The sequence below is a fragment of the Mustela nigripes genome, chromosome 14, assembly GCF_022355385.1.
Source record: "Mustela nigripes isolate SB6536 chromosome 14, MUSNIG.SB6536, whole genome shotgun sequence".
Taxonomy (NCBI): Eukaryota; Metazoa; Chordata; class Mammalia; order Carnivora; family Mustelidae; genus Mustela; species Mustela nigripes.
Genome location: NC_081570.1, coordinates 55,133,240 through 55,160,851, shown reverse-complemented (window position 1 = coordinate 55,160,851; position 27,612 = coordinate 55,133,240). Strand labels below are relative to the sequence as shown.

Sequence of the window (27,612 nt, the reverse complement as noted above, 5' to 3'; positions counted from 1 at the left end):
AACCACACTTGTACCCACACAAAACCCCTTTACACACTCATACTCACTCACTGCTGTAGTCTGAATGTTTGTGTGTCTCTCCCCAAGATTCACATATATGTTGGAATCCTAATGTCCAATGTGACGGTATTAGCAGGTAAGGCCTCTGCGAGGTGATTAGGTCATGAAGGTGGAAGCTTCATAAATGGAATTAGTGCCCTTGTAAAAGAGACCCCACAGAGCTCAATAGCCCCTTCTTCTTCTTCTTTTTTAAAAGATTTTATTTATTTATTTCAGAGAGAAAGAGCACAAACATGAGCTAGAGGAGGTGCAGAGGGAGAAACGGATTCCCCGTTCACTAAGTAGGGAGCTGATGTGACCGTCAATCCCAGGGATCATGACCTGAGACAAAGGCAAAGGATTATTAACCCACTGAGCCACCAGGCACCCCTCACTAGCCCCTTCTGCCATGTGAGGATATAACAAGAAGTCTGCAACTCTGAAGAGGCCCCTCACCTGACCATGATGACACCTGATCTTGGACTTCCAGCCTCCATTACCACAAGGAATAGATTTCTGTTGTGTATAAGCCACCTGGTCTATGCTATTTTGTTATAGCACCCACAAAGACTAAGACACTCATCTATATGCACCCGCACTAACACATATACTCATATATACATATCCACACTCACACCCCACACACATAAAAATCTCACACTCATTCACACTTACCCTTTGCACTCACACACATATATAACACACATGCATATACATCACTCACACAGATGCACTCTCACCACACATACTCACACTCATCTACATTCATACTTCACGCAAGGGCTATACCCATTCAGCACCAAGTTGCTCGCTTCTGATGTAAACATCCTATAAAAATGAAAGGTCATCTCACATTTCCCCAGTTGTAAGAGAAACATGGTCTCACTTTGTTCATAGACTAATGGGGTTTTACCTGGGGCTTCCTTTGGTGCCAAGACCTGAAATCCCCCTCTCCGCAGTGACAGGGTGTTCCTCTCATTGGGTTTCCCAGTACTAATCAAAGTGAAAAAAAAAAAAAAAAAAAAAGCCACACACACATACGTCTTTGCTTCCTTTCCCAGTGAGGTCTGATTTGGGCCCCACCACAGAACACCTGATCTGGTTGCAGTGTTTCTTTTTAGTCTGTCATTTAGACAAGTCCCCATGTAATGGCAATATCCCATCAAATTCCCAAACCTGCCTGAGAGTAGCATAAAAAATCCCCAGTTGGAAGAATGGGGCAGGAGAGGCTCCAGACAGAAGGGGCAATGATTTCTACTCAGGAAAGGCTCCTAGCAGCAAGCACCATAGTACCTGAAATCTTCCTTAGGAATCACTTCATCTCCCTAGAACTGTTTCTGTGTTTATAATGTGAGTGATGGGACTGCACACTGCTTTCATTTCCTCTGGCTCTTGGGCTCTATAGTTCTGTGGTCTGAAGCTGGTCTGTTCATCTCAGTAACTATGGTCAGTCTTTTATTCCCACTCCCAGATAAGTGGTCTACTTAGGGCCCCTGAATAAGCCTAGGATTTTGCAGACAAGGACTTAATCCTGAAAAACTGAGGACTAGATCCAACACTCCTTAAGGAGCCCCTCAGTCTGGATAGTCACCAAAGGTTTTGAAGGTGCCCTGTCTTGGCCACCAAGTTGGAGAAGTTTCTAGAATCTACATTTTTGGTTTTGTATTCAAGTCAGTTCCAGTCTAGCACCCACAATTCTGGCTCCACAAAAGAGGAAATTATTTTTTAAAGATTTATTTATTTGTTTTAGAGAGAGAAAGAGAGGGCACGCGAGTGAGTGAGCGAGCGCATGGGGAAGGGGCAGTGGGACAAGAACAGTGAATCCTCAAGCAGACAACCCCTTGAGCATGGATCCCAATGCAGGGCTCAATCCCAGGGCCCTGGGATCATGACCTGAGTTGAAATCAAGAGTCAACTGCTTAAGAGGCTGAGCCACCCAGGCGCCCCAAAAGGGAAAATTTTATAACAATAAGAGATGCCCACCACAGCATGGACTGCTTATGGAGGGGAATTCTTCCTTTCCCAGATGGTCCCAGCAGAGGCATCCCTCTGTCTTGGGTGGAGTGGGAGCAATGTTTATGACAGGAAGGGTGGACTAGAAGAGAACTGAAGTCTTCTTGAATTCCAAGACCTCACTTCAGAATTTAGGATTTTCAAGGATTAGGGGCAAGATTAAAATGAGAAGCAGAGAAGAATTTGCATATGCACGTGGGCTGAGCCTTACCTGTGGCTAACAAATGTTTATTGGAACTAAAACAGTATATCTTTTCAGATCACTGCTGAGGACATTTTGGGAGAAGGAATCTTTATGGAAAGAGGAATTTTGGTTTTAACCAGTAGCTTACTTGTGAAATGAAAACCAACAGCCAAGAATTGGACTGGGTTCTTCTATAATACCAATTATGGCTGCTCTAAATGTCTTGCTTTGAGAATTGCCTTGCTCTTAAACATGGCTTTATTTTAAAATAAATTTTAAGTTGCAGTTTTAGTTTCAAAGTGAAGAGCTTGATTATGACTCACCAAGCTATTTATAGTGGTCTCATACCAGACATTTTGTGTGCGTGTGAGAGAGAAAGGAAAAGAGGGAGAAAGAGCTCATTTCTTGCCTGGCTCATTTCTGAAAACTGAAGAAGATTGCAGTTATCAAAATCTATCATGCTAACCCCATCAGAGGACTTTATACTCATTTCTCTGACTGTCTGGGTTTTGCACTCATCAGCTTCCTAATTCCAAAACTGTTGACTTACCCTTATGTGGAAGATGTGTAGGGAGAGGGATGCAGGGTTGGGGAAGGAAAAAGGAGCATAGCTCTCCTGGAAACCTCTTACGAGCATTCCAGGCAGGAGCTCGATTCAAATAGTATTTTCGTTTCACAAAGGTGAGTCATGATGTAGCAGAAAGAGGTCCGGATGGGGTTTCAATCTCAATTCTGAACTTAGTAGCTGGGTAAGTGTAGGAAGAACATCCCCTCTCTCTCAGTTTTTCCATTTGTTAAGTGGGGATGCCTCGTACCTACCTCACAGGGTTTTTAAGGGATTTCGTGAAACAACTGCCCCAGATTTCAGCACTTTGTGAAACTCTCACACCCTGTAAAAACATTAGGTCTTACTGTTTTCTGGAAGGTTCTTCCAGTTACTACTGTTTTACCACTATTACTGATGAAGAGCTGCTTTCTGTTCCTGTTCACACTATTTTCTACTATTACTTGAGTTCTTGAGGTAGAGCAGCCTTCTTTCCACCCTCTACCTTTTTGGCATCTACAGAAAATATATTCCTGAAAATCCATATCCACACACTTCTCATCTTTAATTTCCAAAAAAAGTGAATAAGGAAGGTGGCACAGTCATGGCTGGACATGTGGTCTGTAGGGAGGATAGGGTGACGGGGAGGGGCAACTGTCAGAAGAAATGCTGCAATGGGGTCAGAGGGTGGACAAGTCTGGGGAGGAAGGCGTGGAAGTGGATGAGGAAAAGATGTGGTTGTATGGAGGCGAGAACACAGAGCTCTCACTCTTATCTGACAAAAATAAATAACATTGAGTCAATGTCATGAGGATACTGTTGAGAAAATGAGTTCTAACTAAATCTTTGAAGCCTCATATAAAGCCATTATGGAAATAAAACATATTTTTATTGAGACATTGAGACATTGTCCAAACATATAATTCTTTTAATATAACAATTATATCTCAGTAAAAACAAAATAAGACAAAAAATAATTAAATATATAATTCTCTTGAATTTTACACTGACACTGAAAACTTACCTTCCAGAAAAGAGAAATCTGTTGTCTACTGTAGTCAATGTGCTGTTTCATGTACCAGACATCCAACGTCCCTGTAGGCTCTGTTTTGAAGGGGAAAAAACATATTTTTTGGTATCAGACACACACACACACACACACACACACACCCATCCACAGATGCCCAATATAAAACCTTTCAAAGGCAATTACTTATTTAATAAATAACTCTGGGAGAGTAGGATTATAGAACAATTTCAATTTTCTTTGTGCCCCAGTATTGATTTCCTTTTGTTAAACAGTGAACATGTATATTGTTGGCCATAGAAAATACGAGGTTACCTTAAAAATAAATTTTAAAAAATGGTAAGGAAATTAGACTCCTAACATACTCTTAAAATAGGTATTGATAAAATAACTCAGAGAAAGTATGTGTGGTTTCTTCTTTTTTGTTGGAATGCAGAAAGAATTCTCAGCAGAAAAATAAAACCATTAATCATAAGGAAAATATTTTCTAATCCTATAAAAATGTAAAATACAAATGATAAACTGTGTTCACTTCCATTCCTGAACTTACCGTGTTGTGGCATAATTACTTGGTTTTATGATCATTAGGCAATGATCTACTTGACAGGAAGGCCTATCTCATTCATCTTAATATCCCTCACACCTATGTAGTGCTTAGAAGGTAACAGGCTTCCAAAAACTCTTTTTTAGGTGATGAGTGAGCAAACGGACAATTAAGGCAATATTAGCTACTTCATGCTAAAACACAGGCCGAACTGATAGAAGGAATGACCACTAATCCACAACATAATGGTCAAATATGACCTAATTTAATTCAAAAAAGTCAATCAAAGAGATTAGAAAAGGAACTGGACAATCAACTCCTATGTGTGTAAGAAAAAGACTGTGTGTGCACACGTGAGTGGGTGAAATAGTGTATTTCTTCCATTATCAGATTTGTTTTGATTTACTGTCAGGGGTGGACTCCACAGAAAGAGTCCCTGAAAATAGTCTTCTACTACAGCAATGTAACTTGTTTATCACTGACACTTAGAGTGTATTGAGATGAAGCTACATAGGAGTTCCTTTTCGAGCGACAATTTCCATTTAACCAGATGGAAGTTTCCAAAACATTATGTCCCAGCAGGAAAACAGAGGACAAGCAGCCAGGGAGAGAAGAAGAGAAAGTGGGAAAGGTAGGGAGCACATGGACCTGCTCACAGTTATTTCCCCTGTCATCCTTATCCCACAGCATACGCAGCTCTAATGCAGTGGTTAAAGTGTGAGCTCCAGAGCTAGACCATCTATGGGCAAATCCCAGCTCTGTGATCTTGAGCAAATGTTAACCGCGTCCTTAAGCCAGTTTCCTCATCTGCAAAATGAGTGTCGTAGTTCTATACGTCACATGGGGCTGTTGTGAGAATTAAATGAATAGAAGCATCCTGACCTGTGATAAGAATTCAATAAATTTAGCTGTTGCTGTTTTGGAAAATGAAATGCTGGGAGCCTAAGGAACTTGTTCAAGGTCCCAGAAATAGTAAGTGGTGAAGCCAGGTTTTGAACACTGGTCTGTTTCATCCCATAGCCCGAGCTCTTTGCTCTGTACCCTGCAGTTATCTGGCTCTGAGAAGGCTTACAATTTCTCTATAGTACTTCCACCCCCAATAGGTGCTCTTTCATATTCTAATCTCTTTCTTTGTCACACTTCCTTTTCCTGCCTCTCTCACCCTCTTTCCTATCTGTTTTTTTCAAAACTTTATTCATTTATTTTCTTCCCCTCTCTTCCCACTAGTGGTAACTTATACCTTTGCAGTGAGGACCTAAAGATAAGAAATGTTTATTTAAGACATTCTGAAAATGCTCTCCATCCTTCAGGATTATGAACAGAAACTCAGAAATCAAGCCTAGGACTTTTTTCCTACTAGTCCAGATGCAAAAAGGTGGGGGGGGGGGGACAACACAAGCAACAGAAGGAAAGGGGACCTGAGAGTTATCAACCACCTACTATGTTCCAGAAACATCTGGACACTTAATAATCTGTACATTATCTCATTTAATGAGGACTAGAGGTTGACAAAGGTTAAATGATCTACACAACACTTGGGGCTGGTGAATGGCAAAGCCAGGAGTTGAGCCCAAGTTCCACTGTTCCCAAAGACCCTGATCTTCCATTACAGTTTACTACAATAAACAAAAATCTGAACAAACTAGATAATCCAGACATTGACTACATAATCAGGATTTGGAATCCTGGGTGTGCTCAATGTCAAAGCCAGCTGACTTGTTAGTGCTAATGTCTCTAGTTAATTACATATTGGTAAGAAATTTGAAGGAACACTCATTGCCTTATTAAAGATCTATAACCTACCAGATTACTGTGGAGCTAAGAATTGAATTCTAGAATCACAGTCTCTTCAAAGGAAAAATTGCAAGTGAAACTGAAATTTTAATGGTGCCCACCTGCTGAGTTAGCCTCTATTGGAGAGAAATCATTAGTCGAATCTGTGTGAGTTTCAAAGTACAAAATTTCATGACCAGGGGTGTTAAACCACTGCTGCTTAAAGCAACAGAAGAGCTGATATTAAAGAGAATCTCTGACATTCAATTGACACAAAATCACTTGAAGTTCTAACCTCAGTGTTATCTAACAAAGGCAGATAAAACTATTATAGGCAGGCCAGAAAAGGAAAGTCAAATGCCAAGTCCAAGTGATTACAAAACAAATGGACACAAATGATTAAAAATACAAAAATATTGAGAAATTGAAGTCAGGTCTCCTGAGATGAAACTACCTCTTATATAATAAATGGGAAAACTACAGGGTTGAATATAGTCACCCGCATGAAAAGCAGCAAAGATCTTAAATTAAGCAGGAGATGGGTCTAAATGAGGGTGCTTCCAACTCTAAAATCCCAAGATTCTGGGTTTCTGTGAAACAGTACGTGTGGCAAACAAATCAGAGTCAATCCAAGTGCTTCTGAGATGAGCATCCATATCTCAAGTCAGGCAAGTGCAGGCATGTGGTCAAGGGCAACTGAATTGCAGGTGGAAAGCAATCTCTCGATAGAGGTTTTCATAGGCAGTGAGGAGGAGTATAAAGATTTCCAAGAACAGTGAAAATGGAGAATTTACCACAAAGAGAATATGGAAAAGACATTATCTTGAGAGAATTTAACACAAAGAATATATGGAAAAGGCATTTCAGGTAGTGGACTAAATGCAGCTCATGAGATTTTTTGGTCCAAGTCATGCTCCAACCAAGACAAGGCAGAGATAAGTTATTTGTTGCCCTGGTTCCTCAATATCCACTTTTTGGGGATGACACATTTATTTAAAATCTAGTTTTAAACAATTAGATTCAAACAGATCTTGTAAGTATCTACTTGATTAAACAAGTTTTAATTTCAGATGTTATCACCAGCTATGCCTGCACAGGACGCCCTGCACAGACTCCCCCATTCCTCTTCCTTCTTGATTAATGATGTTTAACACTTGATTCACTCTTTCTTTTCACCTCTTTCTGTCACCTCTTTTACTGTCATGAAGGGCCACCAGGTTATTTCTTCCCAGGAGCTAGTATCGTCATTCCCTCTGCCTGCCCACTTCTAATGATATGTTTCTCTCAACAGATGTTTCTGTTTCATATTTCCCTGAGCAAAAAGAAGTAATCAGGCAGGGGTTCCCTCATCTTTTCACCATGGAAACTTCCAAAATTCACCATTAATTTCCAAACATAGCACTCCTACTTCCATTACATTTCAACCCCTTAACCTGAGTGCTTGATCCTATCCTCTCTTGCTTTATCAAGGATCTTTCCTCCACTTCTCATGTATCATTAATTTCTCCCTCTCCGCTGGGACCTTATCATTACCTTGAAAAATCATTACATTTTCTCTGATCCTAAAACAAAACAAGCCAAAGCATTTCCTGATACCTCGTCCTGCTCCAGTTACTCCCTTGCATCTCTGCTCTCCTTCATAGAGCTTCTTGGAGAGCTGTGAATTGTCCTGTCTTTAGTCCCTCACCTCACACTCACTCTCAACCTACAGCACCTTAGATTGTCTCCCCATCATTCTACTGACACTGCCTCTGGTTGGCAGTGAATCTGTGTTGCCAAATCTAAGAGTCACTTCTTTGTTCTTATGTCATTGGACTACTGAGCAGCCTTTGACATAGTTGGGGAAGCTCTCCTTTTTTTTTTAAAATATGTATTTTTTAGAAATATAATCTTTTAACATTTTTAAAAAGATTTATTTATTTATTTGCGAGAGAAGGGAAGAGAGAGGGAGAGAGTGCCTGCTAGGAGTGGGGCAGAGAGAGAGAGGGTGAGAGTCCCAAGTGGACCCTCCGCTGAGTGCAGAGCCCGATGAGGGGTTCAATCTCATGACCCCAAGACCATGACCATAAGATCATGACCTGAGCTGAAATCAAGCATCAGATGCTTAACTAACTGAGCCACCCAAGCACCGCGTTTTTAACATTTTTAACATCCAGGTCACAAGTGAAGAGCTCATTTCTTGATAGAAGAAGGGAGGTTTCACCCATACTAAAATTAATGGAGGTGTTGTGCCAAAGTGCTGATGGGAAACAAAACAAGTTGTATTATAGTATAAAATTATGATTAGTTCAGAAACAAGCAAAACTAATTATTGTTTAGAGATACATACATTTCTCAAACCTATGAGAAAAGTGCTGATAAATGTACAGGATAATAGTTACCTCTGGGGAGGAATGAGAGGGGTAAGAATATATCGGTAATTTTATAGTATTTAAGTTGAATGGTGAGTTCATAACTGCTCATTCTGTTGTTATCCTTTGTAAGAATATCCTAGCTTAAACTAGGATAATCATAGTGGCAACAGAAGGAATGAAGAGGTTCTGAATATGTTTAGGAGAGTCAAGTGCTAATATAGGGGAACAGGGGAAAAAGAGAATTTTTTTTAAAAGGAGAATTTAAGGATAATTTCTTGGTTTTTGACTTCACTAACCAGGGAGATGGTGGGATTGTTTACTGAAATAGAAAATACTGAAACTGAAGTATTTTAGAGATTTTGTCTAGGCTATGTGTGGTTCAGAATGTCTGTTGATATCTAGGTGAAGATATGGAACAGGCTACCAGAGCACAAATCTGAAGTTTTGGAGGGAGTCCAAGACTGAAACTATATACTCTAACTACCTACCTACCTACCTATCATCTGTCTGTTTAGTTTTAGAGCCATGGGACTGGATAAAGTCACCTGGGAAAACAAGAGAGCCATAGGGGTTGACACTGAGAAGAGAAAAATGACCAGTAAGAGACCAAGAAGAACTGACCAATAAAGCAAAATAAAATCCAGGAATATGAGATTTCACAAAATTCAAAAGAATCTAGTACTTCAAGGAGAAACTAGCTCCCTTCTCCTACTGCAATGACCTTGGAAGCCATATGTTCTAGGTGAGGGAAGGCCACAAAATTCCCTTGGAATTTTGCATTTCTTCTTGGTGTTGTATCCTCCAGGAATCTTTCCCTAATGTTCCAAAATAGACTATAAGTCCTTGAGTTTGAGGGTCTGACTTGTTATCATTGTATCCCAGCACCTGGCATAGTTCCTGATACACAAACACCTTCCTCACAGATCAGCCAGAGAAGCATATATTTTTCATTGGTTTCTGTTTGGAAGGCTACAGGGAAAGCATTTCTTCCTTTGGGATAATCACCATCTTATCAAATAATTGAACCCAGACATTGATTTCTTCCAGGATAGGTGCTGGGCTTAGAGGGGACCAAAAAAAGAAAGAAAGGGCAGAGACTGTCATTAGATCTCAAGCAACATTTTCCTTCTAATGAAAATGTTAGCATGTAAGCCTCTTTCAAAGGCTAAGAACTTTTCATTCTCATCTTCTCAGGTCTTATGGAAGAAGACACAAATATATATTCAAGTTTAGCTAGTTTAAGAGTCAGCAAATGATGGCCTCTTGGCCAAATCTGCTCCCTGTTTTGGTACAGCCTGTGGACTAACAATGGTTTTTTAATTTTTGTTTTTGCATTTTTAAATGGCTGAAAACAAAGAGAAGATTAGTTTTTTGTGACATGTGAAAATTACATAAAATTCAAATTTGTGTCCATAAATAAGGTTTTATTGAGACATAGCTTTGTCTACATATTTATACACTGTCATTGGCTGCTTGTACACTGTAATAACAAATTTTAGTACTTGACAGAGATATGGTCTGCAAAGCAGCAAATATTTACTGTCTGGACCTTTACAGAAAATTTTGCTGACCCCTAAGCTAGACTGTTATGAAGTACTTGACAACCAAAATGGTAAAATAATCTCTAGTATTTAATTGGCCTTTTCAGCCCAAGGTAACTGAGGGATGCAGAGTAAAGAGTTCAGGCTATGCAATGAACATACCAGTGTTCAAAACCTGGCTTCTCTACTTATTCTGGAACCTTGAACAAGCTCCTTCCCAAATGAAAAAAAACAATAGCTAAATTTATTGAATCCTTACCATGGGTCAGGACTCTTGTCTTCATTTAAATTTACCCATCTTGGCAATATTTCAGAATTACAAATTACTAATTTGTAATTACAAATTACAAACTTGAGATGGGGTGGTTGCAATGGGTAACCCTACATTTTCTCCCCTCTGGGGGGGGTCTCTCACCAATCACCCATGCCATCACCTATGCTGGGGAAGGGTTATTCCTTTTACTGCTCTGCCATGAGTTTGAGCATGTAGCATTTTCTTTATTCGTTGTCCATAGTATAGATTACAGAACATGTAAACTGTACTTTAAAAAATGGTGAATGAGCGGACAAAAACACTTAATTGATACTACAGCTCTGAGGAATGGCTTGTTCATCTTTATTTTGGAGTCTCCTCCTGGGTGTTCTGAATGCTGAGGGAAATCACCTCCCCCCAACACCTGGGCATATTCTCAGGCATGTCTGGAGGCCATGTAGCCCAAACTCAACTGTTTTCCACTACAGTCTAAATATGGTTGCTCAGTTCCCAGTATCAGGCCTGCTTTTGACAGATAAGGGCTGAGGGACTGTCTTCCTTAAGAGAGGAAAGCAAGTTCTTTTCTCCTACTCCTTATTTAGTGGCCATTTAAAAAGTGTTTTTCATGGAGGACCATGACAGAAGTTGAATTTGATGACATAGGAAAGAGCCATATGGAGTAAATAAAACCCTCCATCTCTGATGACGTGATCTAAGTAACTGCCCAATCCACCAGGAGATAACATTGCTCTCAGTTTTGAGCAGCAAAGGCTGCAAAGGGCTCTATCATAAGGTCATTCACAGCTTTAAAAACTAAAAAAATCCATGAAAAAAACTAAAAAAATAAAAAAAAAAAAAAAAAAAGAAAAAAAAAAAAAAAAAAAAAAAAAAAAAAAAAAAGAAGAGAGAGAGAGAGAAAGCTTACCAGTAATTTTTTAAATGAGTACAGAGCCAAAGGCTGAAAGGAAAACGTTCTTAAAAAAAAAAAAAAAAAAGTTCACACCTTTTAGGTGATATCAGTTGGTGTTTCATAAAGAAACTGATGACAGAAGCAGTGGTAAGGGGTGAAAACCATACCGCTCAGAGTAAGAGGGAAGAGGTCTTGCATCAACCCACAGAAGGATCAAACACAGTCAAAGGAAATGCAGACATTGAAAGGAAGCCAGCAGAGCTTGGTAAACGTGGTATCTCAGAGGATGGGTTTCTTCACAAATGTCTGCGATTACTCTGAACGAGCCAGTTCCTTGGTTTAATTCATAACTGTCCACGAGTTCACAACCATAACAAGCAGCTGTACTCATTGTTATGATAGTGGTTTATTTTAGGGGCTATGAGAAAGTTACTGTTCTACCTTGAAGTGTTTTTAATTCAACACGTAGACACTTTAAAAAAAAAAATCCTTTTCACGCATCTCCAAACAGGTCATTATTAAATGTCAGTAAGAATGACAAGAATTCACAAGCCCAGAGTTTCCCTGGTTTATAGTTAAGCCTAATGTGATAGAACTTAAAATCTTCTCAGCCTATTTACTACCTTGGCCTTGGACATAAAATATGGCCCATTTTCAAAAATTTTATCTGTAGGACACATAAACAAAGTATAATCCACGAGGTATTTAAAATATACATTACTTTGACTGTGTAATAAAAGAATAAAAAGAGTAAGCTCTGGATTAGAAAAAGGACAAACATTTAAACGGAGAACAAGTGGCTCAACATTAAGAGATTTATATCATAAGGGGCGCCTGGGTGGCTCAGTGGGTTAAGCCTCTGCCTTCCAGCTCAGGTCATGATCTCAGGGTCCTGGAATAGAGCTCCGCATCGGGCTCTCTGCTCACAGGGAGCCTGCTTCCTCCTCTCTCTGCCTGCCTCTCTGCCTACTTGTGATCTCTGTCTGTCAAATAAATAAATAAAATCTTAAAAAAAGTAGATTTATATCATAAAATGAGAGGGAATAAATTAGAATTTGTTGGGTGGATTTATTTAAAATTTTTTTAAAAATACGGAATGCAATTAATATAAGAATAAAGGAAGAATACACAATTATTCTACAATTTATATATTAGGTATTTTATCTTATCAGGTAGACCCTTTGGGTCCTTGAAAGTCACTGGGGTATAACTGGTAAGTGCCATCAACTCTCAAAGGTCAATAACAGAAAATGAATGTAATTTGTATCATGAGACTAACTTACAGGCACACATATCCATAAATTTTACAAATAAGCACTTAAGAGTTTCTCACTTGAATATTTCAAAATCTCCACGTAATAAAATAATGGATTATATGACAATAATTTTTCTTCTGAGCCAAATATACAGATTAAGAGAAGCTGTGTAGTATGTCACTAAATGAGTGCTTTTAAAAACTAATATTCAGATGGCTACTTCTTGTGTATCCAAAGATTTGCTAATATTGACATAAAGCTCAGACAGGTAATTTTGCTCCAATAAAATTACACCTTCATAAGCTGTCTTTCCTATAATTGCCAAAAAGAAAATTCTATCAGACTGAGAATTATATTTGATATCCTTTCCGTAGCTATGGGCAGTCTGGTGGCCCTCACTTGAGCAGTGAGTATCAAAGGCATGATGAAGGCAGTGCCATAATATTTAGAGGAGAGAGGATTGCTGGATGTTAAACTTTATTTAAAATGTTATGTCTCCTGAGTCTATCTTCTTTCAAGCTTTTAATTTTCATAGAATACAGAAAGTAAAATGTATCAGGTTTTAACTTCTATAAAGGAATGAAATTACTGGTTATGGTTTTGTAGAATGAGAGAGTTCCTGAGATAAGAAGTGAAATAGAAATAAGAGTTATAACCAAACATCACTAAAGCATCATCTGGTAACCACAGGACAACATGTGGCAAGCAAGGGTGGGACTAACTGAATGTTAAAATTTCCTAGCAATATAAACATATCGCCCTGGACAATTACAGTGTTTAAGCTAATGTCAAAGTTAACTTGTTAATTAATGTACTCATTTACTTGTTCATTAATGCATTAAATTAACTTGTTGGTTTAGTACCAGTACTTAGAGATCCTAGTCCAAGGAAATCCTTATATCTTCCTCTCCCTCTCGTCTCTCTCCTCCCTCTCTTCCCACTCGCCTCTTTAAAAACACATACCTTCTTCTGGTGTTTGTGTTCTCAACGATTCACTCCAATCACTCCAACTCCCTTTATATAGATGTAGCTTAGAGGAAATCTGAAATTCATACTCTGTAAATGGCTTCAGATCCAGCAAATCATGTCTTCCTTTGGCATTTGTAGTACTGACCTTGAATCAGACAAGATTTTTTAAAAGGGGTCTATTTAAATTAAAGAATTCTGACATACATAGGTAAGAAACTTGAGTTAATAACTCCTTCTGTTTTATTTTAGATCTGTCATTCATTGAGAAGACAATGACAGGGTTATTGAATACAAAGGACGTTAATATGAATTAACTTCTCAATAAAAACAAACTCTGGGGTCTAAGAACCCATCTATAAAGGCCCAAGGGGGATCCTGAAACAAACTGAAAAATACCAATTTTCAAAAGAGCCTTGAGAATTTTCTAGAGATTATTATTTATTTGGTCATAATTACAATGCGATAAATGTTTCTTTTAAAATAATTCTTTTGGGGGTGCCTGGGAGGCTTACTCATTAGGCATCTGCCTTTGGCTCAGGTCATGATCCCAGGGTCCTGGGATGGAGCCCTCCCTAGGGCTCCTTGCTCTGCAGGGAGCCTGCTTCTCCCTCCCTCACTCCCCCCGCTTGTGTTCTTTTTCTTGCTGCATCTCTCTCTGTCAAATAAATAAATAAAATCTTTTTAAAAATAAGATAAATATTTTATTTATTTGAGAGAGAGAGAGAGAGAACAAGAGCAAGCATGAGCAGGGGTAGGAGCAGAGAGAGAGGGACAAGCAGACTCTCTGCTGAACAGAGATCAGGGCTCAATCCCAGGACCCTGAGATCATGACCTGAACTGAAGGCAGATGCTTAACTGACTGAAGCATCCAGATTCTAACACAGACATAGAATTGACTTCAAAAAGAAAACTGTATGTTAAAAAATTAATTACTATATTTCTCCTGAGTTTCAGCTATATGTGGAACTTACCTTTTGTTATTATTATGAGTCATTATATTTTACAAAAATACTAGGAGGAATTATAATCTTAAATTTAATTGTAAAAAAAATTAATGTCTAATATTAGATCAAATTGTGGGTCTTTATTTTTGGAATATTCAATTCCATATGAGTTTCTATGGACAATTCCTAATACTCCTCCTTCTAATATATTAAAAAAATTACTAAAAAGTAATACAGAGGGAAGGGTAACAGAAAAAGGTGAAATGAGTCCTTTACTAGAAATAAACCACAGAAAATTAATATTGGTTTACAGAAGCCAATGGCTTCTTAGCCATGAAGTGGCTAAAAAAATTTCACAATCAGGGACACCTGGGTGGTTCAGGTTTAATCCCAGGGTTCTGGGAGTGAGTCCCACATAGGGCTCCTAACTCCATAGGGAGCCTGCTTCTTCCTCTGCCTCTGCCTTTCCCCACCCTTCCCTGCTTGTTCTCTCTCTCTCTCTCAATTAAAGAAATAAAATCTTTTTTTTTTTTTTTATTTGACAGAGAGAGATCACAAGTAGGCAGAGAGGCAAGCAGAGAGAGAGGAGGAAGCAGGCTCCCTGCTGAGCAGAGAGCCCGATGTGGGACTCGATCCCAGGACCCTGAGATCACGACCCGCGCTGAAGGCAGCGGCTTAACCCACTGAGCCACCCAGGCGCCCCAAGAAATAAAATCTTTTTTTTTTTTTTTTTAAAGATTTTATTTATTTATTTGACAGACAGAAATCACAAGTAGACGGAGAGGCAGGCAGAGAGAGAGAGAGGGGGAAGCAGGCTCCCTGCTGAGCAGAGAGCCCGATGCGGGACTCGATCCCAGGACCCTGAGATCATGACCTGAGCCGAAGGCAGCGGCTTAACCCACTGAGCCACCCAGGCGCCCAAGAAATAAAATCTTTAAAAAACATTTCAGAATCAGTGATCAGAACTAAAGATGGTTCTTAACAAGTAGAGGTATATGTGACTATCTGATATGTCCCAAGTGTGTACTTCAGGCTACACATTCTTAAACTCCGTATTTCGCCGGCAAGAAAATACAGAGACCTGTGCAGTGATATTAAGAGCCCCTCCCTGATTTTCCCATTTACTCTAAAAAGCATTACCATTTCCCAGGGCCCACTGCTGTTGGGCCGATATCTGAGTCGGTTAAGCAGCACCAGCCCCTCATCGCTCCACCGAAGGATACATCTGCTCACAGAAGCATTCACACATTTGATTCTGATGTCCCATGGGGGAAGAGGTCTCACTGGTAATCAGGACAAACAAAAGAGTGTGATTCAGGCTCCACAATCAGAAATAAACTTTGTTTTGATGTGAGATAAAAAGACTTGAACAAAACTCATTTCTAAGATACATGAACACCAAAGTTGGTGAAATATAGAAGACAGAAACCCCTGGCTTTCAGAGAAGAAACAGGTTGATTCACTATGAAATAATTAAAATAATTCTTATCTATCCTTATTTTTACCAAATAAACTACCTCCAACATTAGTGATAGTGTCAACTGCATTTAATCCAATATATCAAGAAAACCAGTGTGCCAAACCTGAGAGTCTCAATGGCTGAGAAGACAGAGATGGCTAGTGGTGATCACCTCTCAGAAAGGGAAGAAACGCTAGTAGGAGAAGGTCATGTGGAAGGGGCAGAGGAACAGAGAACACAGGAAAAGAGGAAGAAGGAAATAAGGGACCTTACAGAGGAATAGTCAATGTGAAGAAATGGAAGGTAAGATGGGGAGAAGAATGATATGAAAATATATAGTAAATGCCTATGTCAAGACTCATAGCATTATGTGAGCAAAGAGGTGCTGTGGGAAGAGAGGAGACACACACAGTGGAGGCCAGAACTTAAGGCAGGCCAGAAGCCCAGGCCTACTTCGGATAGTCAGAACTTGGACATGCTTGAGATTGGCCTCTGATTCAATTGCTAATTATATTTGCTCAGAAATGCGCTGGGATTGGCTTTGTCTGGCTCCCAAGGTGATGAGAGGAATGGAAGTAGGTATTCTCAGAGAAAGATGTGTTTGTACCTTGATACACTTTATCAGAGTTGTCACCTATGCTGGGGCCCAGCAGGCCCACAGGTAGCCTATTTCAGAACAGTGGAGTAACCATGGGGTTAAAAAGACACCTCTGCCAAGATGTGCCTATACTGAGCTTCATGAATAACCTTGCAGGACCCTCTCCTCAGTCGAATGGTATCACTGGTAGCTAATGCCTCCATAGGACTGGGCTCTTTTTTCTCCAACAGAAAGAATAATATTGAATATTTAATTTCATATGATCATCTCTATAAAGTTCTAGCATCATACACCCCTTTACTTGCATCAAATATCTATTCTTTGTGACACTGTCCCTTTTGAAAAAACATACAGAACATTCAAGTGATGTTTAAAATAATGTTCATATACCAGTGAATGATACCTGTAAAAAGTAAAATAAATTGTACCTATGTCCAGGAATGTAAATGTGGATGGAAATGATGAAGCACTTCCAAGGCTATTATTAGCAGTAACCTTGGCTGTGTAGCTGGATTCAGGCATTTCAGGGGTTAGACTGACTCCAAGGTCCAAATGGTCACAATAATGACCATTACATTGCTTCTGCCAAGTTAAATTTTTTGGTCCACTTAACCTATAAATAAAAGACAATTGTGTTTAGCAAGATACTTTATGAGCTACTTGCTCCTTCTAGTACAAAGGAATAAAATATTAAAATATTTAAAATTCTAGATATTTTGTTAAGGTCAGTCTTATTACTAGGAGATACATTATGGGGGTATTTATATTCTATGCTCATAAATAGGAGCATATTTTCTCCCCTCTCCCCTTTCTCAGTAGGACTGAGACTTTTTGATGTTCATATAGATAAGTAACCATAGCTACACTGCCTAAATTCCCAAACCCTGGCTGACATTCTAGCTCCTCAGGGCAGATCTAATTTTTATACAAAGCACCCAAGGCCACCTAGGCATTTTCTGCACAAAAGTGCCAGTTTTTAGTACACACTGGAACCCTGGGCTCCACTTCCTTTCCCCCATTTCCTGCTCACTTTGGCATAGAGCAAACCAGGTGGGTCTTTGGATGGGATTATGGGATCAACTCCAGGGAATAGACTCCCAGACTCTCCTTTGTGAGGACTTTCAGGTCAGGCGAAGGTGCTTTAATAGGAAACTCTTCCAAAGCTAATGGAAAGCTACCACAAGGTTGAGTCTATTTATGTATTATGACCCCCAAGAGTTTGCAGCTGTAAAACAGGGAAGCGATATAATACAGCCAGTTTAACCCTATTACGGCAGGGAGGAACATCCATAACATGGACCTTGAATGCCCTGAAGAAATTTCCGAGTTAGAGCTCAGATCCAAGACCTTAGTTCCCACACTGCAGATGAAATTAACCAGTTTTAATTGATGAACCCTAGACTTTTTTCTTAAGTACCTAATTACCTAGAGGTGTCTAATGCTTCTCTCTGGTAAAAATAAAACTGTTAGATATTTCTAAGGTAGTCTAAGATAACACCTACAAAATAGCTGCAAAAATACAGTCTTTCACTCACTGTAAAGTATACGCAGTATAGAGATGGGTGTCTTGTCCTCTGTCCCAGGTGCATGTCACAGTCCCACGTTCACCCTTCTGTATACAAGATAAGTTTTGAGGCTGTTCTGGAACAACTTTAAAGACAAAGTGCAAAGCCTCATATTTTAAGCAGCACACAGTCAATATCTCAATTATATTGTTAATATTTGGCAATAAGATAACAATATTTCCCCTATGTTTAGATTCCATCAAGTTTAAATTTGTTTCCAAGGCATGAATATCTTCTAAGAAACAATGTGAATATGGATCAAACCTGCCAAGTCCTATACATTTTATCAGGTTTTTTTTCAATTAGACCTCACAGTAGCACCATCAAGTATTTATTGTTACTATCCTCAATTTATCCAAGAGGAAACTAAGACTTAGAGGCAAACTATCTTGTCCCAAATTATAAAACTGTGAAGTGGCAGAGTCAGGGCTCCAGTCCAGGAGTAGCTAACTTGAGTCAGAGCATTTTACCACCACATTCCCCCATTCTCCCTGACAGGTGAGCATCCAGGACTAGCTCTATTACTACTGGTGAGGTTGAGTTTACTTACCTAGAGTGAAGTAATTCAAATATTAGAAACCTCTAAAGATTAGATCCATGGACTGGATATTCGCTGCCAAGACATTGGAATTATATTAATAATAAGAAAATTAATGGAAGAACACCTGCCACCTGCCCTAGACATGTCTTTTTGGGCTGTACCAGCTAAATCCAGGTATAGCATCACCTGGAACACTTTATAAATGTTTATAAACTGATTCTTATTTACATGGACACTGAGTACCTTCCATGGGCTGGGCATTACTAGCTATGGACATACAAATATGTACAAGGCAGGCAAGGTCCCTTCTATTAAGGGTGTGTATTTGTAAATTAAGCATTTTCTAGTCAAAGGTAAACCCAAAGCTAGGAGTTTCTCAGATTTAGTGGAGGTAAGAGAAAATACTGTTACTCATTCATCTCATTCTACTCTAATACTGCTACCCACATGTAAGAGATGTTTCATTTGGGTGAGATAAAACAATTATACCACTGGGGCACCAGGGTGGCTCAGTGGATTAAGCCACTGCCTTTGGCTCAGGTCATGGTCTCAGGGTCCTGGGATCCAGCCCTGTATCAAACCCTGCATCGAGCCCTGCATTTGGCGCTCTGCTCAGCAGGGGGCCTGCTTCCTCTTCTCTCTCTGCCTGCCTCTCTGCCTACTTGGGATCTCTCTCTGTTAAGTAAATAAATAAATAAAATCTTAAAAAAAAAAAAAGCCCTAGATATTGTCTGTACCAAAACAAAACAAAACTATAATGGATGAGATAAATGGCTTTTTTGGTGTATGTGTCTTTAGCAAAGATCACAGACCTGGGCACGATAACTGCCCCCTATGTGATAGTAGACAGATTAACTTCTCACAAGTTCAGTTTCTTCATCTATAAAATGGGTATACAATATGTAGCTCATATAGTTTTATTTAATGGAATAATAGACTTTGTTTTCCTGAAAGAAGACCCTCTCTCTCTCTCTATATATATATATGAAATATGTATATCTTATATTGAATATATATGAACTATACATATACAAACACACACACACACACATACTGTATACAGTTCCCTGGGAAAGGCTGCAGGGAAGGAAATATTTTGAGCATGGTTAAATGTATATATACACTGTATATGTTTGTATACATAACTATTTATGACTGATGCACTTAGACTACTACCTTAACTTCTCATTTTCTGTAGAACTTTTTGTTTATCTTGGAACCAATAAAAATTGTCTTGTTCTTCCATTAATTTTCTTATTATTAATATAATTCCAAACTCTCAAGCTGATTATCTGAACCACTATTCCACATATTCAAATGCTATTTCATTTGCCTGAAGACCTCTTTCTTGGGGCCTTAGGAACTATCCAACAATACAGGTTTGCCTCTGAGCCTGGAACATAGCTGTTATTCTGATATTGCCCATCCTTAGTATAATGGAAGTTCCTTTATTTTTTCAGTGTTTGATCTCCTGTTTCTTAAATCCAATTCTTTCTTCTTCCCTGATTCAATTATTTGTGTTGGTGAGGTACATCCTCCAGTAATTCCTTGGAAAAGGGTTCAGGGAGGAAATATTTTGAGCATGATTAAAAATGCTTTCATTCTACCTTCACACTTGACTGATACCTTGGCTATGTACTGAATTCTGAGTTGAAAAGAATTTTCATCCAGGATTTTGGAGATGATGCTCTGTTGTCTTCTACATTCTTCTAAATTCAGGTCTGAAGCCAGGGACACCTGGGTGGCTCAGTTGGATGAGTGTCTGTCATTGGCTCAGGTCATGATCCTGGGTCCTGGGATTGAGTTCCACATGGGAAAGGGCTCCTTCTCCCTCTATCTGCTTTGTCTGCTCTGCTGGCTGCTCTCCCTGCTTATGCTCTCTCTGACAAATAAATACAATCTTTAAAAAAAAAAAAAGAAGCCTGAAGCAATTTTGATTCTTGAACCACTGTTTTTAATTTTCAGTAGATTGCAGAATCTTTTCTTTGTCCCCACTTTTCTGAATTTTCACAAAAATATGCTTAATGAGGGTCTATTCTCCTCTGGATTCTCAGAGTTCATACATTCTGGGAAGTTTTATCCTTCAGTTTGGGAAAAAGTCTTGAATTATTTCTCTGTTGATTCTCTCCTATTTTTTCCTTTCTAAAAATCCTTAGATTTTATAGGTTGGATCTTCCTCTAATTTTATATCTTATCTTCTATATTTTTAAGTTCTTGGTATTTCTGCTCATCTATCAGGGGAAAATCTCCTCAGTATATAGATCCACCCTCCTATTAAATTTTTAATTTATTTATCTTTGGGAGGAATGTTTTCTATTCTCTGAGTATTTCCTTTCCACACAGCATCCTATTTTCATTCTTTTTTTTTTAAAAGATTTTATTTTTATTTATTTGACAGACAGAGATCACAAGTAGGCAGAGAGGCAGGCAGAGAGAGAGAGAGAGGAGGAAGCAGGCTCTCTGCGGAGCAGATAGCCCGATGCGGGGCTTGATCCCAGGACCCTGGGATCATGACCTGAGCCGAAGGCAGAGGCTTTAACCCACTGAGCCACCCAGGCACCCCATTTTCATTCTATATGCAATAGTTTCTTATAATTCTTTGAGGGTATCAAGGATAGTTTTTGTTTTTTAACATTTCTTCTCCTTGAATACATATTTCTTCCACTTTGTTTATATACTTTGTTCCATATGTTTATTCTGGTTTCTATCTTTTGTAGTAGACCCCAGATTGTTATATTTTTCCTCATGCATAGGAGCGAGGGACACTAAATTACCAATTGGAGCTCTGCATGTGTGTCAGCTGAGGGGTGTCTGCTGACTCTGGGTTTCACTCCAAGGTGATCTGACAGGTTTTCTTGGGAATCTATGTTTTAAGTAATTTTAGATATTTCCTCTTGGACTTAATAGATTCCCCTGCGAAAGATATTCTAACTTGAGTGGAGGAGGGTACAGGGCTGAAAGGAGCTGTATGTAAATCCCCTCTGTTTTCCAGCATGGAACTACCATCTCAGCTGAACTGGCTGGAACTAGTTTAGTGATCCTTTAATGCCAAGCCTCCAATCTTAAGCCAGAATAGTAGGGCAGTGAATGTCCAGCTACATGGAATTGGGAAAGAGATCTGAGAATCTGAGATTTTTCAATAAAATCTCCTATTTTTAGTTCCATTCTTACTCACTCCCAGAAGGACACGGTATCACCACTTTCTTAGTGTGGGTGGGAGCTTCTGCATTCAGTCATGTTGAATCATGACATTTCTTACTGCCAGCTGCTGGTTAAGCCAATTATCACTGGTCTACCTGCTTTCCAGCTTCCAAAAGTTTGTTGATATGCCTCCCCTCCCTTTTTTTTTGTCCTTTAGGATTTGTGCCTCTAGAAAACTTTCTCTACTGCATCCGGGATTAATTTCAGGGGGATCAATGTAAACACATGTGTTCAAACCACCATCATTACCTCCATAGGGTTAAGGTAATGATGACCAAATGAGATATAAAGCATGTGGCCCCTTTAAGTAATGAAACAGTTCTCACTTGTACCTTTATTCCTAAAAGTTCGCAGAGACTCTCATTTTAAAGAGCAAAACTTTTTGTTTGTTTGTTTTGTTCTTAAAGATTTTATTTATTTGACAGACAGAGATCACAAGTAGGCAGAGAGGGAGGCAGAGAGAGAGAAAGAGGAGGAAGCAGGCTCCCTGCAAAGCAGAGAGCCTGATATGGGGATCATGACCTGAGCCGAAGGCAGAGGCTTTAACCCACTGAATTACCCAGGTGTCCCTAAAGAGCAAAACTTTTACTGAAAAAACAAGTCAACTTTCTGAACATGAGGCCTCTACACCATGAAATCAAGGTATCTACTTCAGCCCAGGACTTGGTTTTGGCAGAGACTATCTGTCCCAGGGGAAAACAGATTTTCATTCTCTTCAATACAAGTGCATAATAACTGACACCAAAAAAAAAAAAAAAAAAAAAAAAAACCAGAAATCAAAGCCTCTGAAAATTAAGATAGTTTGCAATATAATAGTTATGAGCATTATAGTTGTTATTGTTTTTGGTTTTTTTTAGAGAGAGAGTGCAACAGGGGGAGGGGCAGAAGGAGAGGGAGAGAGACTCCCAAGCAGGCTCCATATGGAGACTGACTTAAGGCTTAATCCCACAACACCAAGATCATGACTCAAGCTGAAATCAAGATTCAGAGCCCAACTGACTGAGCCACTCAGGTACCTCATGGTTGTTTTTGTATGTAAAAGCCCTACTTACTATGGGAAATTAAATGTCTTAGAAAAATAGCTTTCAGGGAGGAGTCAAGATGGCGGAAAAGTAGCAGGCTGAGACTACTTCAGCTAGCAGGAGATCAGCTAGATAGCTTATCTAAATATTGCAAACACCTGCAAATCCATCAGCAGATCAAAGAGAAGAAGAACAGCAATTCTGGAAACAGAAAAACAACCACTTTCTGAAATTACACACTGAGGAGTAGGGCCCTGGGCTCTCGGCTCTTCTGGGCCGGAGATCAGGAGGCCGCCATTTGTATTCCCGTCCTCTGGAACTCTATGGAAAGCGCTCAGGGAACAAAAGCTCCTGAAAGCAAATCCGAGCGGATTACTCAGCCCAACCCCTGGTAAGGGTGGTGCAATTCCGCCTGGGGCAATGACACTTGAGAATCACTACACCAGGCCCCTCCCCCAGAAGATCAACAGGAAATCCAGCCAAGACCAAGTTCACCTACCAAGGAGTGCAGTTTCAATACCAAGGAGAGCAGCAGAATTCCAGAAGAGGAGAAAGCAAAGCACCGAACTCATGGCTTTCTCCCTGTGATTTTTTTTAGTCTTGCAGTTAATTTAATTTTTTTCTTTTTCATTTTTTTTTCTCTTCTTCTGCTAAAATTTTTTTTTACTTTTACCCTTTTCTTTTTTAACGTTTTTTAACTAGTTTATCTAATATATGTATTTTTTCTTTTTTATATTTTTCTTTATCCATTTTCTTTTTTTAAATTCTTTTCTTTTCTTTTTTTTTCTTTCTTTGTGAACCTCTTTTTATCCCCTTTCTCCCCCCTCACGATTTGGGATCTCTTCTAATTTGGTTAAAGCATATTTTCCTGGGGTTGTTGCCACCCTTTTAGTATTTTACTTGCTCCTTCATATACTCTTCTCTGGATGAAATGACAAGGCGGAAAAATTCACCACAAAAAAAAAGAACAAGAGGCAGTACCGAAGACTAGGGACCTAATCAATACAGACATTGGTAATATGTCAGATCTAGAGTTCAGAATGACAATTCTCAAGGTTCTAGCCGGGCTCGAAAAAGGCATGGAAGATATTAGAGAAACCCTCTCGGGAGATATAAAAGCCCTTTCTGGAGAAATAAAAGAACTAAATCTAACCAAGTTGAAATCAAAAAAGCTATTAATGAGGTGCAATCAAAAATGGAGGCTCTCACTGCTAGGGTAAATGAGGCAGAAGAAAGAATTAGTAATATAGAAGACCAAATAACAGAGAATAAAGAAGCTGAGCAAAAGAGGGACAAACAGCTACTGGACCACGAGGGGAGAATTCGAGAGATAAGTGACACCATAAGACGAAACAACATTAGAATAATTGGGATTCCAGAAGAAGAAGAAAGAGAGAGGGGAGCAGAAGGTACACTAGAGAGAATTATTGAGGAGAATTTTCCCAATATGGCAAAGGGAACCAGCATCAAAATTCAGGAGGTTCAGAGAACGCCCCTCAAAATCAATAAGAATAGGCCCACACCCCGTCACCTAAGAGTAAAATTTACAAGTCTCAGTGACAAAGAGAAAATCCTGAAAGCAGCCTGGGAAAAGAAGTCTGTAACATACAATGGTAAAAATATTAGATTGGCAGCTGACTTATCCACAGAGACCTGGCAGGCCAGAAAGAGCTGGCATGATATTTTCAGAGCACTAAACGAGAAAAACATGCAGCCAAGAATACTATATCCAGCTAGGCTATCATTGAAAATAGAAGGAAAGATTAAAAGCTACCAGGACAAACAAAAACTGAAAGAATTTGCAAACACCAAACCAGCTCTACAGGAAATATTGAAAGGGGTCCTCTAAGCAAAGAGAGCCTACAAGTGGTAGATCAGTAATGAACAGAGACAATATACAGTAATAGTCACCTTACAGGCAATACAATGGCACTAAATTCATATCTCTCAATAGTTACTCTGAATGTTAATGGGCTAAATGCCCCAATCAAAAGACACAGGGTATCAGAATGGATAAAAAAACAAAACCCATCTATATGTTGCCTCCAAGAAACTCATTTTAAGCCCGAAGACACCTCCAGATTTAAAGTGAGGGGGTGGAAAAGAATTTACCATGCTAATGGACATCAGAAGAAAGCAGGAGTGGCAATCCTTATATCAGATCAATTAGATTTTAAGCCAAAGACTATAATAAGAGATGAGGAAGGACACTATATCATACTCAAAGGGTCTGTCCAACAAGAAGATCTAACAATTTTAAATATCTATGCCCCCAACGTGGGAGCAGCCAGCTATATAAACCAATTAATAACAAAATCAAAGAAACACATCAACAATAATACAATAATAGTAGGGGATAATAGTAGGGGACTTTAACACTCCCCTCACTGAAATGGACAGATCATCCAAACAAAAGATTAGCAAGGAAATAAAGGCCTAAACGACAGACTGGACCAGATGGACATCACAGATATATTCAGAACATTTCATCCCAAAGCAACAGAATACACATTCTTCTCTAGTGCACATGGAACATTCTCCAGAATAGATCACATCCTCGGTCCTAAATCAGGACTCAACTGGTATCAAAAGATTGGAATCATTCCCTGCATATTTTCAGACCACAATGCTCTAAAGCTAGAACTCAACCACAAGAGGAAGTTTGGAAAGAACCCAAATACATGGAGACTAAACAGCATCCTTCTAAAGAATGAATGGGTCAACCGGGAAATTAAAGAAGAATTGAAAAAATTCATGGAAACAAATGATAATGAAAATACAATGGTTCAAAATCTGTGGGACACAACAAAGGCAGTCCTGAGAGGAAAATATATAGCAGCACAAGCCTTTCTCAAGAAATAAGAAAGGTCTCAGATACACAACCTAACCCTACACCTAAAGGAGCTGGAGAAAGAACAAGAAAGAAACCCTAAGCCCAGCAGGAGAAGAGAAATCATTAAGATCAGAGCAGAAATCAATGAAATAGAAACCAAAAAAAAAAAAAATAGAGCAAATCAATGAAACTAGGAGCTGGTTCTTTGAAAGAATTAATAAAATTGATAAACCCCTGGCCAGACTTATCAAAAAGAAAAGAGAAAGGACCCAAATAAATAAAATCATGAATGAAAGAGGAAAGATCACAACTAACACCAAAGAAATACAAACAATTATAAGAACATACGATGAGCAACTCTACGCCAACAAATTTGACAATCTGGAAGAAATGGATGCATTCCTAGAAACATATAAACTACCACAACTGAACCAGGAAGAAATAGAAAGCCTGAACAGACCCATAACCAGTAAGGAGATTGAAACAGTCATTAAAAATCTCCAAACAGGGGCGCCTGGGTGGCTCAGTGAGTTAAGCCGCTGCCTTCGGCTCAGGTCATGATCTCAGGGTCCTGGGATCGAGTCCTGCATCGGGCTCTCTGCTCAGCAGGGAGCCTGCTTCCTCCTCTCTCTCTCTACCTACCTCTCTGTCTACTTGTGATCTCTCTCTGTCAAATAAATAAATAAAATCTTTAAAAAAAAAAAATCTCCAAACAAACAAAAGCCCAGGGCCAGATGGCTTCCCGGGGGAATTCTACCAAACATTTAAAGAACATTTAAAGAAGAAATAATTCCTATTCTCCTGAAACTGTTCCAAAAAATAGAAATGGAAGGAAAGCTTCCAAACTCATTTTATGAGGCCAGCATCACCTTGATCCCAAAACCAGACAAGGATCCCATCAAAAAAGAGAGCTATAGACCAATATCCTTGATGAACACAGATGCAAAAATTCTCACCAAAATACTAGCCAATAGGATTCAACAGTACATTAAAAGGATTATTCACCATGACGAAGTGGGATTTATTCCAGGGCTGCAAGGTTGGTTCAACATCCGCAAATCAGTCAATGTGATACAACACATCATAGAAGAAAGAACAAGAACCACATGATACTCTCAATAGATGCTGAAAAAGCATTTGACAAAGTACAGCATCCCTTCCTGATCAAAACTCTTCAAAGTGTAGGGATAGAGGGCACATACCTCAATATCATCAAAGCCATCTCTGAAAAACCCACCGCAAATATCATTCTCAATGGAGAAAAACTAAAAGCTTTTCCGCTAAGGTTAGGAACACGGCAGGGATGTCCACTGCTAGTCAACATAGTACTAGAAGTCCTAGCCTCAGCAATCAGACAACAAAAGGAAATTAAAGGCATCCAAATCGGCAAAGAAGAAGTCAAATTATCACTCTTCGCAGATATGATACTATATGTGGAAAACCCAAAAGATTCCACTCCAAAACTGCTAGAACTTGTACAGGAATTCAGTAAAGTGTCAGGATATAAAATCAATGCACAGAAATCAGTTGCATTTCTCTACACCAACAACAAGACAGAAGAAAGAGAAATTAAGGAGTCCATCCCATTTGCAATTGCACCCAAAACCATAAGATACCTAGGAATAAACCTAACCAAAGAGGCACAGAATCTATACTCAGAAAACTATAAAGTACTCATGAAAGAAATTGAGGAAGACACAAAGAAATGGAAAAATGTTCCATGCTCCTGGATTGGAAGAATAAATATTGTGAAAATGTCTATGCTACCTAAAGCAATCTACACATTTAATGCAATTCCTATCAAAGTACCATCCATCTTTTTCAAAGAAATGGAACAAATAATTCTAAAATTTATATGGAACCAGAAAAGACCTCGAATAGCCAAAGGGATATTGAAAAAGAAAGCCAACGTTGGTGGCATCACAATTCCGGACTTCAAGCTCTATTACAAAGCTGTCATCATCAAGACAGCATGGTACTGGCACAAAAACAGACACATAGATCAATGGAACAGAATAGAGAGCCCAGAAATAGACCCTCAA

The 27,612-nt window shown here is 39.1% G+C and overlaps 1 protein-coding gene across 2 annotated transcripts in view; it reads right to left on the bottom strand.

Moving 5' to 3' along the window:
* Nucleotides 1–27,612, bottom strand: part of IL12RB2 (interleukin 12 receptor subunit beta 2) — an 84,665-nt gene that overhangs the window by 39,095 nt on the left and 17,958 nt on the right. For both annotated transcript variants that reach the window (XM_059375073.1, XM_059375072.1), the window contains exons 4-8: nucleotides 17,944–18,058; nucleotides 16,837–17,021; nucleotides 15,492–15,634; nucleotides 13,402–13,552; nucleotides 3,805–3,884 (exon numbers count right to left, since the gene is read on the bottom strand). In XM_059375073.1, the coding sequence (XP_059231056.1) occupies nucleotides 3,805–3,884; nucleotides 13,402–13,552; nucleotides 15,492–15,634; nucleotides 16,837–17,021; nucleotides 17,944–18,058 (674 nt within the window). The remainder of the gene's footprint in view (nucleotides 1–3,804; nucleotides 3,885–13,401; nucleotides 13,553–15,491; nucleotides 15,635–16,836; nucleotides 17,022–17,943; nucleotides 18,059–27,612) is intronic.